The 16,744-nt window shown below is 38.2% G+C and overlaps 1 protein-coding gene across 1 annotated transcript in view; it reads right to left on the bottom strand.

Moving 5' to 3' along the window:
* Window positions 1-249: 249 nt before the first annotated feature.
* MTPAP (mitochondrial poly(A) polymerase) overlaps window positions 250-16,744 on the bottom strand; it is a 44,429-nt gene continuing 27,934 nt past the window's right edge. Inside the window, exons 5-9 of the mRNA XM_011977326.1 lie at window positions 13,937-14,148; window positions 9,948-10,174; window positions 3,491-3,583; window positions 3,336-3,409; window positions 250-1,386 (exon numbers count right to left, since the gene is read on the bottom strand). Coding sequence (XP_011832716.1) covers window positions 1,024-1,386; window positions 3,336-3,409; window positions 3,491-3,583; window positions 9,948-10,174; window positions 13,937-14,148 — 969 coding nt within the window. The 3' untranslated portion in view covers window positions 250-1,023. The remainder of the gene's footprint in view (window positions 1,387-3,335; window positions 3,410-3,490; window positions 3,584-9,947; window positions 10,175-13,936; window positions 14,149-16,744) is intronic.

Here is a 16,744-nt window from a genome sequence, read left to right as displayed (position 1 = left end):
ACAGATTTTTTCCAACCAAACTTGGATTGAAAATACAGTATTCTCACCGGATGCAAAATCTGCTTATGCGCAAGGTGGAATTCTCCCATGCACGGGCTCCACAGGACTGAAGGAGTGTGTGCAGACTTGGGTGTACGTGGATGGTCCTGGAACCAATTTTCTGCATATACTGAGAGACAAGTATGTCTACTTCCTACAGGAAGCGGGGAGTTCTCAAAAGAGATGTGAAGGAATACTGGGAATATCACATTTTAGTTAGAAACAGGATTTTATTTTTGAAAACAGAAAAATCAAACAATATTTTTAAAATGCAATCCATTGATGTCATCATATTTGGTTTGGAATACCTAAGAATGCACTGACCGAAATGTCTGTTCTAAAAACAAACATTTTTTGATATCAGTATCAACCCACTTTAATGTATATGTAAGAGAACTTCGCTTGAAAAATACAAATACACATATTCAAGAGCACTACCAAATTTTGAAGCTTAATGTATTCACTGCCAACGTATTGTACATAACTAAAAGTCGTTTTAAATGTTTTCTAAACAGGGAGTGATGTGGATATCAACAACAGTTTCATCCTAAAACTGAGTTTTAGCATTTGTTTAGTATAGTTTACCTATTTAGTTAAAGCACATTACAATAATCTTTCACCCGTTCCTTGTGGCTTATGTTTATTTTCATTTTTTTTAGAGAAGGAATCTTGCTATGTTGTCCACGATGGATTCAAAATCCTGGGCTCAAGAGATCCTCCTGCCTCAGCCTCCCGAGCAGCTGGGACTATAGGTGTGCGCTGCCACACTCCACAGCTGATGTTTTAATAAAGTGCCACTGAGCATCAGACTGATCAGACTGAAAACATCCCAGAACTTCAGACCAGGTTAAGGGGGGCCAATGAGAAGATCATAAAAAGTGACATCAGATGAAAGCTGAGATCTGTGAAAGTTTCAAACCAGTTTTTCCAAGTAGTCCACAGTTTGATAGGATAAGCCCAGTTCTTTACATAACGTAGCAGTCATCATGTCTGAGTACTAATTGTTCTCTTCTCATTGGTTTCTGTGAAATTTGCTGTTCTGTTACTTTTTAAAGATTCTAACAAGTTTTTGATGCTTTCATTTGCAGACCTTTTTCTTTTCTTATTGGTAACGGACCTTCTGTTTGGAACAGATGGTAGCAATATGGCTGCCAGCCCCCAAGGCTGATGACTTGATACGGAAAGTCGGTCTGTATCTTTCTGTTGTAAAATCCAGGCACTTTCTTGGGCCAAATCTACAAATTTTTGCAGCTGGCTTTGACTTACATTTTTGCTTATGTTGAGAGAAGTTTCAAATGGATTCTGAATGTACAGAGGAGAAGAGTCAGGTTTGTTTTGCTCCCTTCCCTATAGATCATTACACAGAAGAAAAAATGAGTTACTGTACATGAAGGGCTTAAATATAAAAACCGTTAACTCAATAAAATGTCAAAACATATAAAACACCAGCATTAACTTTACACAGTAAAGAATTTCTTTTTCAGGGCACTGAGTATGTATGCATGCTGGGTGTGTGTACTTCTCATTTTTTGTGGTTTTCTTTTCCCAGTTGTAGTTTTATGAGTGTTCTTTGGAGAAATAACTTAGGCTTATCATCTATGGATGATGATGTCATTGCTCAGAGAAGAGGTATCTGGACTAAGTCAACTGACAAAAGCATTTTTAAAATAGTATAACTTTTACCTGACAAGGTAGAGCATGAAAAGAGAAAAAAATGATTAAAAATGTCAGAAAGTAAGATGAAGACATATTTATTTCTGAGACTTGCTAAAAGCATACCTATTATGGTAGAAAAAGAAACACACAAAATTAGAAACCTTAAATTAAATATATTAATTAATGTTTCCCAAGTATGAGATGAGGAAAAAAGAGCAGGAACAAAGGATTATTCATTATTTATTTAAAACACTAAAAAGTTTCCATTATCTTCCTAGAGATCCAACAACAGGGCTCTGCCACATAAGATAGTATCTCACAGAAATAAAAAAGACACCTGTAATCCAAGCATTTTGGAGGCCGAGGGAGGCAGGTGGAATACCTGAGGTCAGTAGTTCAAGACAGGCCTGACCAACATGGTGAAATCCCATTTCTACTAAAAATACAAACTTAGCCAGGTGTGGTGGCACGTGCCTGTAATCCCAGCTACTTAGGAGGCTGAGGCAGGAGAATCACTTGAACCCAGGAAGCAGAGGCTGCAGTGAGCCAAGATCGTGCCACTGCACTCCAGTCTGGGCAATGGAGTGAGACTCTGCCTCAAAAAAAAAAAAAAAAAAAAAAAAGAGAGAGAAAGAAAAGCTAAAGCTATGAATCATATGACCAATATAAGTCATTAGTCTACATATCTTTTCCTCTTTCAAATGATACCATAAATATTACTTAATTAACTATTACAAAGCCAATGGTCAAAATTCCCCAATGTGAGCAGCAAGTATTTATTCCCTAACTTATTTCATGCTTAGTATCTCTGAGCTTTGGAGTACCAAAAGGGTGACAAACTTTGTATGCTTATGACTTTTTCCTTCTAGATTGCATTTGTAAAGCTTTCTGAATGAATCCTTTCTCCTCTCCCCAATCTTTTATTTTAACAGAGTCCATGAGCAGGGTAAGAGGGAAGGATGAAAAGAGAGGTGAAGAAATAAGGAGAAAGTATATCTGGGTTTGTGTTTTATGAAGCCAATCTTGTAAGATTTGTAATCAAGTAGCCAAATGCTAAACAAAATAAACCCAAACAGAGGGCTATGCCAAGTTATCTCCCACTTATAAACAAATTTTGTCTAGGCTTCTGCCTGAGTTTCTTTTTTAAAAGAAAAAATGTCTTTCATCCCAGGTGCTCAGAAGAATCCAAATCATAAGTTCATTTGCTCTAAAAAAAAAAAACAAACCTAAATCCTAAGGGCTCAAATTGAGGGAATCACTGAAATCTATCTTTGGGACTTAAATTTATTCCATAGACACAAATCCAGTTTAAAAACAGCTGTATGTAAATAATATTTTTCAGGAAACTTTCTGGAATGTATTCCATATTGTGAGGGAAACAGTATTACACTAAGTGAGGACAGAAGTCCCATGGCATAATAAGAAGGCAGATGCTAAAGAGCTAGCTTTTGCTCTTTGGCATAAAGGGATGACTGATCTTAGTCAAGCCATGTAACTTCTCTGGACATCAACCTCCTTGTTACTAGCAATTACTATAGAAAAGAAATAAAATAACATTCATTAGAGTGTTTTGAAAACAGTTAATTAAATATTACTACGGTGGAAGACCAGATACTAATAACTAGTGAAACATTATTTACCTGTCGAATATTTATGGAATTTTTATTGAAAGCAAAATTGCCGAAGTACTCAAAAAATTCCTTCAGTAGTAATTCTGTAAGAAAATAAAACAAGGACAATCAGAGGAAAGCCTATTTCAATCCAAAAAGGATCAAGTAAACAGAAAGACACTTACCTAATGTTTCTGTGTTCCCTGAAGGTTTAATTCTATTCAAGTCACGAACAAATGTGCAGTTGTTGCCTTCTATTATACATTTATCTTCTGCATCTTAAACACAAACAAAAAACATTTCACATATTTCCCTTTTTTTTTTTTTTTTTTTTTTGCCTGAGACAGAGTCTCGCTCTGTCATCTAGGCTGGAGTACAGTGGTATGATCTCAGCTCACTGCAGCCTCCGCCTCCCGGGTTCCAGCAATTCTCCTGCCTCAGCCTCCCGGGTAGCTGGGATTACAGGCACATGCCCCCACGCCCAGCTCATTTTTGTATTTTTAATAGGGATGGGGTTTTACCATGTTAGCCATGCTGGTCTTGAACTCCTGACCTCAGGTAATCCACCCACCTCATCTCCCAAAGTGCTGGAATTACAGGCATGAGCCATGCGCCTGGCCTATTTCACATATTTCAAAGATATTTCCTACCTCAGAATAAAAATCTATGATTTAAATAAATTTAAGACCGGGCGCAGTGGCTCACACCTGTAATCCCAGCACTTTGGGAGGTTGAGGCAGGCAGATCACCTGAGGTCAGGAGTTCGAGACCAGCATGGTCAACATGGTGAAAAACCCTGTCTCTACTAAAAATACAAAAATTAGCCAGGTATGGTGGCATGCTCCTATAATCCTAGCTACTGAAGAGGCTGAAGCACGAGAATCTCTTGAACCCAGGAGGCGGAGGTTGCAATGAGCTGAGATCACACCACTGCACTACAGCCTGGGCAACAGAGCAAGACTCCATCTCAAAAAACAAAACAAAACAAATAAATGTAAATAAATTTCTACTCTATTCTTTATTTAAATCATAGATTTTATGAATGATTAAATAATTACGATTGAATGATTTAATAATGATTTAATCTATAATTTCTTGTCTATGATTTAATGATATTAATTTCCCTATGGGATAACTGATCTTAAATCTTTTTATCTTTTAATTAAGTTAAATTAAAAAAAGATTTGAGACTAGTTATGCCACAGTGAAATTAACATTACATTTAATTTAGCAATCTAGAATTATTATCTTTCAACAACCCAATGATTCCTAATCAATTTTTGAGGTAATCAGTTTTCTAATAGTAGATGAAAATATAGGGAGTTTCCCCATCTTTCACCAAACCAAATTTCAGCACTATCTCTAGTCAATACTTCATTTACATACCCAATTCCATTCTTACCATTTTCATACATGACACAAACTGAATGCTAACAAAAAAAGCTTCAGGTAATTTCTAAAATGTAGCACTCTAGAGTAACTGGAATTCAGTAATTAAGCAAAACTAACTCAATGACAGCACATTAGACTCAGGCATTCACCTCTTCTACTAGTATTTATACCTTTAGAGGTAATCATTTTCATAAATATACAACCACCATGAAATCCCTGGCCCACACTATCTGCAATAGATAATATGTTGTTTACAAGAGCAAATTCCCACTTTTCAGAAATCTCATGAATGGCTACTTCTTATCTGAAAGCATTTCATAATTTCAAACTGGTTCTCCATCCTTTTTGTTCCATTCACCATCTGACTTATCTGACTGCATTCTGACTGTCTGTATGCTGTCCACTCCTCTGCCCCAGTCTGGAACTACAAAGGCCACTATCCTATTCATTACTGCCCAACTCCCCACCACCGACCTGCCCACAACGAGCATCTAGCATATAGCAGGCATATAATCAATAATCTGAATGATTGCTGATATTTTATTTTTTATTTTAATTTTTTTTGAGATGGAATCTGGCTCTGTCACCCAGGCTGAAGTGCAGTGGCGTGATCTTGGCTTACTACAACCTCCGCCTCCCAGGTTCAAGTGATTCTCCTGCCCCAGCCTCCTAAGTAGCCGGAACTACAGGCAAGCACCACCACGCCCGGCTAATTTTTATATTTTTAGTAGAGACAGGGTTTCACCATGTTGGCCAGGCTAGTCTCAAACTCCTGACCTTAAGTGATCCACCCACCTTGGCCTCCCAAAATGCTAGGATTACAGGCGTGAGCCACCGTGCCCAGCCCTGATATTTGATTTCAAATGCCTATAATCACCAGACAGATAAATAAGCCTCCTATAAATTTGTCTCCCATTTTTTGTGTTTTTTGTTATTTTTTTGTCAAGCCCTGGTTACTTGCATAATTTCTCAAAAATTAGTCTAGGTTCTAACATTTTAATAGCACATTTTATGTGCTCTACTATACAATTTATAATATGTTGAAGGAGCTATATAAAATGTGTGTGTGTGTGTGTGTGTGTGTGTATTTCTACTTAGATCTATTTTTAAGGAACCTAGGCACATGTTTTACTACTTCAAGTAATTAACAGTTTATGTTTTTTGTGACGCAGTGTCACCTCACATATATTGATGCTCTTTTAGCTGCTGTGTCTTTTTTCAGGAACGAATCTTCAATGAAAGCACTAAGCACAGAAGTAAATGTAACAAAAGTAGCAAAGTCAGAAAGCATGGAAAACACAAGAAAAAGAGATGTATGAGAAAACACAGTGGCGATTTTAAGAAAACACAAAGAAACAGGGCAATTCAAGAGGAACCAAATATGAAAGTTAACATCATGGTCCATCTTGCCCAGTACAAACAGCCCTCAACTTTAAAATGTTATCCAATCATTTTGAAATCTATACAGTGAACTCTTACTATGAACCCAATACTATGCCAGGAACAGAAGATGCAGAGATGAAGCAAAGACAGCCAGTCCTAGAAAAGCCTGACAACGCTGAGGCAGGCAGATAAAAGAACTACAACAATCTAACAGTTGTTACAATACAGGTGTGTACCACAGGCTTGGAAACCAACAAAGCACTACCCACTGGGAGGCAGAGAGGACGGCGAGAAAAGACCTGACAAATGAGATCCTGTACTGGGTTTGTCTGTCTTTTCTGGCTTAATCTTGAGATTCTCCATAAAAAAAAAACCGGAGCCAGGGGGAGGCTGGGAGAAGGCCATTTCAGGCAAAAGCATGGAGCAATGAAAAAAAGCACAAAACATCAAGCATCATCAAGGAGTTCAAGATTGGCTAACGCTCCCCACTGGTACACAGGAATCAACCTAAGAGAAGAGGATGAAAAGGAAGCTGATAAACGGCCCTGCACACAATGTGAAAAAGTTTGGTCTTTATCTTAGCTTAGGTTCTAAATAGTAGTTTACAAAGTCCTAGAAGTTCTGGAAGGTATTCTAGGAATTCATGCTGCCTTCTATTAATAAACAAGCAAGGAAGCAAACAAAATATTGTTTTCTTTTAAAAAAGAACAAATTGATACTTTATTTGTATATCAAATGAGAGGTACAGCTTAGAAGAAATGAAATGATTGTACACAAGATTCAAGTCACTTAGATGATTAAACACCGAGACTCAAGATGGTTTTGATTGTTTCACAGTTTAAAATTATTTTCTCCCTTAGGTCTAATGTCCACCAATGTTGAACTACTGGTCAAAATTAGAAAGTATAAAAACCATGGATTTTGGGGAAAAAAAAAAGGATAAGGAAAATGTTGATAAATTCTCCTCAAAATGATCTTCACCCAATTCTTAATATTCATTAATCTAAGACAAGTTATTTTATAGCAACTTCAAAAACCGTCGGTGATAGAAGGCAAAAAATGTATCAAATTTTGCTTGGCATTTATTGGCAATTAGGCATCTACAATGTGCTATAGCTGAGACGCAACTGTAAAAACTAGCCTGAAAAATTCTTTTACCATATTTAAAAACTACTGCAAAAATTTAAAAACAATCAAATTTGATGTTTCAAGTGAAATGTTAAAGAATTCCAAGCTAGTTTTGCCTGTTTTGATGCTATAAGATGTGAACATATTTAAATGTATTTTAAAGTAGATTTGGAATTAAAAACTCAACAGGTCATTTAAAATTTGTCCACGTATCATATTCTTTTCCTAAAATAATTAGTGGAGGCTAGGCATGGTGGCTCACACCTATAATCCCAGCACTTTGGGAGGCCAAGAAGGACTGCTTGAGCCTAGGAGTTTGAGACCACCCTGGGCAATATAGTGAGACCCCATGTCTACAAAAAGTTTTTTAAAAGATTAGCTGAGTGAGTGGTGGCACAAGCCTGTATATCGCAGCTATTGAGGAGGCTGAGGTGGGAGGATGCCTGGGAGGCAGAGGTTCCAGTGAGCCAAGATTGCACCACTGCACTCCAGCCTGCCTACAAAGTGGAGCACAGTGGCTCACGCCTGTAATCCCAACACTTTGGGAGATCAAGGTGGGAGGACTCCCTGAGTCCAGTTCAAGACCAGTCTGGGAAACATGGCAAGACCCCATTTCAACAAAAAATTTAACAATTAGCCAGGTATGGTGGTGCATGCCTATAGTCCCAGCTACTCAGTAGGCTGAAGTGAGATTACCTGAGCCCGGGAGGTCAAGGTTATAGTGAGCTGTGATTGTGCCACTGTAATCCAGCCTGGGCAACAGTGCAAGACCCGTTCTTAAAATAAATACATAAATAATAAACAAAATTTTAAAAAATTAGTGGACATTTAAAAAAAAAAGATAATAGAAAGTTACTGAAGGACCGCAAAATAGAATAATACTATCATATGTATTTGTGAAAATCACTCTCTAACTAAGAATAGATTGGTGGGAACCAAACTGGAGATAAGGTAGAAAGACAATGTAAGTCTTCACAGGCAGAGGACAACAGGGCCTTGACATGGGCAGGGGTACCAGTACTTGTAAGACTGAAGGGAGCAATCAAGATATTTAGGAGTAGTCTATACCAAGTTCAACTTTCTTCCACTCCTCCTTTTATAGCTTCTACTGTTTCTCAGTTACTGAACTCCAAAAGTTCCGTGATTTTCCCCATGATGGTTTCTATGAGAGTAGCATACAGCAGGAGTGGAAAAGGAAGTGCTACTTACAGGTAGTTTAATGGTGAAGATCTGCCCCATATCTTATGTATCGCTTACCTCTCCACTAGATTGTGAGTTATCTGGGAACACTGTTCATATCCCCACTGCTCCAATAACACCTGATGCATAGGAAGTAATCAATAAATACTGAATGACACTAAGGGATGAAATGAGCACAGATATTGATGCTGCCCTTTATTTTAATCTCAAAAGTGAGGTAAGTGACCACCACTCTACCCCACTGAAAACTTTCATTTTCCCTTAACCTATCAAATCGAGCTTTATTTTATTTTATTTCATTTTATTTTATTTCTTTAGGCTAGTCAAGTGAAGCAGTGGGAGTGGAGAAGAAACACAGAAATTTGTAACTGGCTGTGATCAATTAGTTGTAAACACAAATCAAGCTTTTTTTGAGGTCAATTTCAAACAATATCAACACTTACGGTGTTGAGAGGAAGAGATCATTTCTAATATGGATAAGGGAAGGTAGCATGGAAGAAATAATTTAGACCGAGAGAAGAGAAAGCAGATTCCAGGCAAAAAAACAGTGTGAACAAAGAGCTAAGATGAAATGTTCCAAGGGTAATCACAGCACTGGCTGGAATGTGGGACACATAAAGAGGAGTAGAGAAGAGGATGGAAAACTGGGCCGTGTCTAGAGATTTTAAACACCAAGCTACATAAATACTTTGCCTTTTAAGGTCATTTTAAACAGGAAGATTCAAGAAAGCACTCAATCGAATTATCAGGCAGCAATTACATAAGATGGGTAGAAGACACAGTATGCATTTGTGTGTATGTGCCCCTTAATTACCTTCCCTTTAGTGTTTACAATTGCAAGATTTTATAACATAACTTCTCCAGCAGGCCTCAGCGAGACTGAGGCACAAGAATCGCTTGAACCTGGGAGGCATTTATAAAATCATTTATAATACCAATGATATAGTATGTCAAATTTAAAATAATGCACCTAAGACTGCTTATAAGCTTTTCATTAAAAACACATTTAGAATCTTTGAAACATCATGAAACAGTTTTAGTATCTCTAATACAAGTCTAAACATAAGTTCCAATTTGAAAGTCATCTCTGAGACTGTGATCCAATCAAAAGTTGTATCTGAACAAGTTGTGTCTGAAAAAGGTCATTCTAGACTTGGTCAACTAGGGGGGAAGCTCCAGCTATTTCACAACTGCTGTAAACAACCTTGCCAACTGATACACAGAAAACAGAACTCTCAAAAAATTTACCTAAAGGTATATAAATTTAGCTAAAGGCATATAAAGGTATATAAATAAAGCTTAAAAAGCTAGCTAAAGGCCCTGGCTTCCCAAATCATCTGTTCTTACAACTCCGGTAGGCTTTAAAAAATAACAATAATAATAATAATAATAATAATAAGTTTAGATTCACAAGGCTTTGAAAGTCAAGACAAATTTTATGACTAATAAACAAATAGATGGGGCTTTGGTAACACATGGTAATTATATTTACTCATAACATCAGAAAAAGAAAATGGAGAAGTTTCTTTCTAGTCTTACCTGCTAGGGTTTTTAAGGAATCTAGTGTTGGAAGAATAGGGGGTGATCTTCTCTGGAGAAAAAAGATGACCATCATTGTAAGGGAGAAATTTGTAATCCATGCACCAGGAATACTACTTGTTAGCGAATGCGCTCGAGCCCAGCATCGTATACCGAACACCAAGGCTCTCACTCTTGAGTCTAGGGTACCATATATATAAAGGAGTTCAGAACTTGTCAAGGCAATCCTTCAAAACATAAAAATAAGAAAAATTTTCAAATCCCCAAATTATAAACCAAGGGTAAAATTAAACATATACCAAGAAACATATCTAAATATCCTACTATATCTGAATGTATTCAGAACATGATTAGATAATCAAAAGCATTATGAATTTGCAATATAAAATTTAATATGAATGGCTGAATATCAAATACATTCATTCCCATTAAAACATCCTCTTAAAATTGATAATTAAAATGTAAGCTGGGCGCGGTGGCTCATGCCTGTAATCCCAGCACTTTGGGAGGCCGAGGTGGGCGGATCACTTGAGGCCAGGAGGCCAGGAGTTAAAGACCAGGAGTTCAAGACCAACAGGTGAAACCCCTTCTCTACTAAAAATACAGTAATTCAGCTGGGCGTGGTGGCGTGCCACTGTAATCCCAGCTACTTAGGAGGCTGAGGCATGAGAATTGCTTGAACCCAGGGGGCAGAGGTTGCAGTGAGCCAAGATCAAGCCACTGTACTCCAGCCTGGGAGACAGAGCAAGACTTTGTTTCAAAAAAAAAAAAAAGAAAATGTGGATCTAGGGCCAGGCGTAGTGGCTCATGCCTGTAATCCCAGCACTTTGGAAGGCCGAGGCAGGCGGATCACCTGAGGTCAGGGGTCGAGACCAGCCTGGCCAACACGGTGAAATCCCGCCTCAAACAAAAATACAAAAATTAGCTGGGCGTGGTGGCGCATGCCTGTAATTCTAGCTACTTGGGGGGCTGAGGCAGGAGAGTCACTTGAACCCGGGAGGCAGAGGATGCAGTCAGCTGAGATAGCATTATTGCACTCCAGCCTGGGTAACAGAGGAAGACCCTGCCAAAAAAATAAAGAAAAAAAGAAAGAAAGAAAATGTAGATCTAGAACTTACAATTTTTATTTATTTATGATTTTTTTTTTTTTTTTTTTGAGACGGAGTCTCGCTCTGTCACCCAGGCTAGAGTGCAATGGCGCTATCTTGGCTTACTGCAAACTCTGCCTCCAGGGTTCAAGCCATTCTCCTGCCTCAGCCTCCCGAGTAGCTGGAACTACAGGCGCCCACCACCATGCCCGGCTAATTTTTTTGTATTTTTAGTACAGACAGGATTTCACCATGTTAGCCAGGATGGTCTCAATCTCCTGACCTCATGAGCCACCCGCCTCGGCCTCCCAAAATGCTGGGATTATGGGCATGAGCCACCGCGCCCGGCCTAGAACTTAGAATTTTTAAATCAAAGTTTCTAAACATGATTTAAATAATAAGTAAAACACACAAAGGCTCTTTATACTTATTAATAAATAGCTGGGCACAGTAGCTGACACCTGTGATCTCAGAACTTTGGGAAGCTGAGGTGGGCAGATGGCTTGAGCCAAGGAGTTCAAGACCAGCCTGGGAAACATGACAAGACCCTGTCTCTACAAAAAATAAAAAAGTTAACTGGGTGTGGTGTCACACATCTGTAGGCCCAGCTACCTGGGAGGCTGAGTTGGGAGGATCACCTGAGCCCAGGGAGGTCGACGCTGCAGTGTACCAAAATTAAGCCACTGGACTTCAGTCTCGGTGACAGAGTAAGGCATCATCTCAAACATACATACATACATATATATATATATATATATAAAAAAAAAATTGATAAAGACAAAAAGGCATTTATTGGCTGGGCACTGTGGCTCACGCCTGTAGTCCCAGCATTTCAAAGCAGGAGGATGGCTTGAGCCCAGGAGTTCGAGACCACCCTGGGTAACATAGGAAGACCCTGTCTCTATAAAAATAAAAAATATATATATAAAAGAAAAACAAAATTTAAAAAATTTAATTAAAAAAAATAGGCGTGGTGGCATGCACCTGTAATCCTAGCTACATGGGAGGCTGAGAAAGGAGGATTGTTTGAGCCCAAGAGTTTGAGGCTACAGTGAGCTATGATCACACCACTGCACTTCAGCCTGGGCAACAGAGTGAGACACTGTCTCTAAAAAAGTAAAAATAGAATTAAATTAAATTAAAAATATTAAGTTCCTACTGATCAAAACATGTCTTGTAATTTCTCCAAGAACCAACACATGGTATAAAAAATAAGTTAACAGCATCAAGTTAAAACTCTCTCTAAAATGGCATTTACATCCTGAGTTTAAAAAGAATAGAAGAAAAAAGGCCAGGCGTGGTGGCTCACGCCTGTAATCCAGCACTTGGGAGGCCGAGGTGGGCGGATCACCTGAGGTCTGGAGTTCAAGACCAGCCTGGCCAACATGATGAAACCCTGTCTCTACAAAAATACACCAGCATGATCGCATGTGCCTGTAATCCCAGCTTGGGAGGCTGAGGCAGGAGAATTGTTTGAACCTGGGAGGCGGAGGTTGCATGGCAGTGAGCCAAGATCCTGGCACTGCACTCTAGCCTTTGCGACAAAACAAGACTATGTCTCAAAAAAAAAAAAAAGAAGAAACAGCAACTTAGAAATTCATGGTGATTAAGTGTTTTATGTATGAAAATGAAGCTAAATTAAGCTAAAAATAAATATCAAAAAGTATAAGGTATCTGATATAAAGAAAATAACATAATTAGAAAGATAAATGCCATTTTGTCCTATTTTACATACTATAAAGAAAATATAATAATGATAGAAAGTACAGTATTATATTTTTATATTAAAGTTTGGCAAGAAATCACAGACTTTATACTCCATGAGTTTTACTTGAGAGAAATCCACAGGTACTTAGGATTGCTTTGTTGGTGAAGATTCGAGTTTAACCAAAACTGCTCTAGTTTTGATTTTCTGAATCTATTTTCAGTAATGATTATTTATCTAACAAATAACATAGTGAAAATGAACTCATGTAATGAGAAGTTAAGAAATAAACTTCTCAATTAAGAAATTTTCCCTACTGTGGGCCAGGCTCAGTGGCTCACGGCTATAATCCCAGCACTCTAGGAGGCCAAGGCAGGCGGATCACCTCAGGTCAGGAGTTCAAGACCAGCCTGGCCAACAGGGTGAAACCGCACAAGAATCACTTGAACCCGGGAGGTGGAGGTTGCAGTGAGCCAAGATCATGAGCCACACTGCACTCCAGCCTAGACAACAGAGCAAGACTCTCAATAGCAATAATAATAAAAAAATGAAATAAAGAAAATTTCCCTGTTGTGAGTCCAGGAAAGTCATCAGTACAAAAGAACTTATTCCCATCCCACTTTTTGAAGCAAACAAATCACTAGGATAATACAATACATATAGGACGAACAAAAGCCATCCAGTCTTAAGCTCTTCCAACCACTTGTGGACCTAAGTAAAGAGGACATATGTCTAGTACACAAAGTTGACTATATATCTGGAGGCAATTCAAAGGTCAACTTCAAGTTGTTCTTTTATTTTCTAAGTATTCTTAGAAGACTTGTACTATAAATAGGCGTCTTTCTTTCTTATTTTACTTTTTTCTTTTTTCGCCATCAGAAATTTCTTCTAAAAAGCAGGCATCTTTCACACTACACACTACCAGTCTCCACAAGTAAGAATAATGAAATACATTTCTTCTCAGAGGTTAGATACGTGAACATTTTAACACAATATCCTAGCACTGTTTAGGAACACCAAATTATCAACAGGTATAATATAAAAGATTTTTTACTTTTCAATCCAAGTGTTCAAATTTTTAAAAAATTGTTATTCAAGCATGTTTAAGATTACAAAGCCACTGTTTCTGTATGAGAAAAACCAAGCTATTACATTAGAATGTTCATATTTAAAATAATAAACGTTAGAGATCATACCTATTGTTCGTAGTCAAATCACACTGAAATCCAGAGGCCTGGTGTGAGAACCTCACGAGTGGACACCGAGCATTTAATATTTTTTGCACACCCACACAACCAGGGCCGAAGTGGTCAAGGCACTCTCCTATCACAGACAGGATCTTCTGAGTTGCAATTCTTTCTGAAGGAACATTTTTCACTTGAAATTCCGTCAGAAAATTTCCTGAGGTCTGAAAAATAAACACATTTCTAAATAGGAGCTTTTGGTAAAAAACAATTTTTAAATAACCTTTTGTAAAAGGATGCTCTAAATCATTGCTGGCAAAGCAAAACAAAATAAGAAAAAAACAACTCACAAAACAAAAACGCTTCAAGAAATCACAGCCCAAAGCAAACTTAAAAGATCCCCATTTGCCTTTTGTTTCTCCAGAATATAGAGAAATACGAAGCACTAACTTGAACAATCACTGGTTTTTGTAATTAACTTATGAACTACAGTATATGAATCATAAAGTAATATGCATAGAACCATTCACTCTATAAATTCAGTAAACATATACTTGCCCCTTCCTAGTTGGCCATTATATTTTAATCTATGCTATAAACCCACAGTAGTAAGTAAGTACAGGCACAAGAATAGCATATCAGTAGAAGAAAAGAGACTAGGCAGTATGAATAGGCTTGTATATAGGAATTTAATATTTAAGGCTGCAAATTACTAGGTGAAAATTCCTCTTCAACAAATAAGTTAAGTGGCCATCAAAAAAAATAAACCAGATGCTTTAATACTAAAACTTGCCGGGTGCAATGGCTCACGCCTGTAACCCTAGCACTTTGGGTGGCCAAGATGGGTGGATCACTTGAGGTCAGGAATTCAAAACCAGCGTGGCCAACATGGTGAAACCCCGTCCCTATTAAAAATACAAAAAAAAATTAGCTGAGTGTGGTGGCGGACACCTATAATCCCAGCTACTTGGGAGGCTGAGGCAGGAGAATCACTTGAACCTCGGAAGTGGAGGTTGCAACGAGCCAAGATCACACCACTGCACTCCAGCCTAGGCAACTGAACAAGACTCCATTTCAAAAATAAATAAATAAATAAATAAATTACTAAAACTCAAGTAAATTCACTGAGCATGGTGGCTCACGCGTGCAATCCCAGCACTTTGGGAGGCAGAAACAGGCAGATAACTTGAGGTCAGGAGTTCAAGACCAGCCTGGCCAACATGGTGAAACCCTGTCTCTACTAAAAATACAAAAATTAGCCGGGCATGGTGGCACGCACCTGTAAACCAAGCTACTCAGGAGGCTAAGGCAGGAGAATCACTTGAACCCACAAGGTGAGCGGTTGCAGTGAGTCGAGATCACACCACTGCACTCCAGCTTGGGCAACAGAGTGAGACTCCATCTCAAAAAAAACAAAACTGAAGTAAATTAAACATGGATCAAAGACTAAAATGTAAAAAGTGCATCAGTAAAGCACTACAAGACAATGAGTGAATGCTTTTACAATCTTAGAGTAGCGAAGGATTCTGTAAGCATGACACAAAAGAAGTAATATGATTGCATAAAAAATTAAAACCACCTTAAGGCAACGCACACATTACTACTGAAGAACAAAACAAATAACACATGTCATACAAACTGGTAATGTATGACAGTTTTAGGCAAATGAAAGGGGGAACCCATCAAATTCTAAAAATGGGCAAAAAAGACAAAAAAAATTAACAGAAAAAATAAAAATGGCTAAAAGCCATAGTAAAAGTTGTACATGTTTTCTAGAAACTAAATAGAAATTAAAACAGCAATTAGATTTTTTATTTTTCAGCCCAGCAAAGACAAACAGGTTGGTGACCAGAACTAACGGGTATGGGAAAACATGTATACACTGTTGACGGGAGTGTAAACAAGGGACACACTTCTTAAAGAACTTGTCCATATCTACTGAAACTTGTATACACTGGCTAACTATTAAAATGGTTAGAAATTATGTCAAAGGAATATCTGCATAAATGAGCCAATTCACAAAGACGTTCACTCACTGCAGTACTATTCATGTGGTACACACCTTTTGGGAGCTGTATCTAGTTTAATAAGGTTCCCTATCAACTACTATACCCTCTTCTAGAATTCATTCCTCCTAAAAGGATAAAGGCTCCAACAATGTTTATCATGGACATCTACCCGCTTCATTCCAGCTGAATGGACTGAGCAAAGACAGCTGATCTAAGCACTGTAGGACTGTACCCCACTTTCATTTGGAGATCTCTTCTGGGAACTGGTTACTGGGAACCAGAATTAAAGTTCAGAAGAAACCAAGTGGCTAAAATATCTAACTCAGAAGCTTTGGGGCAGCCATATCTATACAAGCATGAAAAAGAAATCAGTGGGGGTGGGGAGGAAGAAGTTAAGGACAGAGAGAAAGCAATAAATGAAGCAAAAACATGTAGACAGAAACAGAACACAACCTAGGTTGTTTTGTTGTTGTTTTTGAAACAGGGTATCATAGGCTGCCTGTGGTGGCTGTACTCCCAATACTTTGGGAGGCCGAGGCAGGTGGATCACTTGAGGTCAAGAGTTTCATATCAGTCTGGCCAACATGGTGAAACCTCGTCTCTACTAAAAATACAAAACAATTAGCCAGGTGTGATGGTGCATGCCTGTAGTCCCAGTTACTCGGGAGGCTGAAGCAGGAGAATAGCTTGAACGCAGGAGGTCAAGGTTGCAGTAAGCCGAGATTGTGCCCCTGCACTCCAGACTGGGTGAGAGTGAGAATCAAAAAAAAAAAAAAAAAAAAAAATCAGGTAGTGTAATGCCTCCAGCTTT

Source organism: Mandrillus leucophaeus, unplaced genomic scaffold (genome assembly GCF_000951045.1).
Source record: "Mandrillus leucophaeus isolate KB7577 unplaced genomic scaffold, Mleu.le_1.0 Scaffold178, whole genome shotgun sequence".
NCBI classification, from domain to species: domain Eukaryota; kingdom Metazoa; phylum Chordata; class Mammalia; order Primates; family Cercopithecidae; genus Mandrillus; species Mandrillus leucophaeus.
This window is presented reverse-complemented; position numbering and strand designations above follow the sequence as displayed.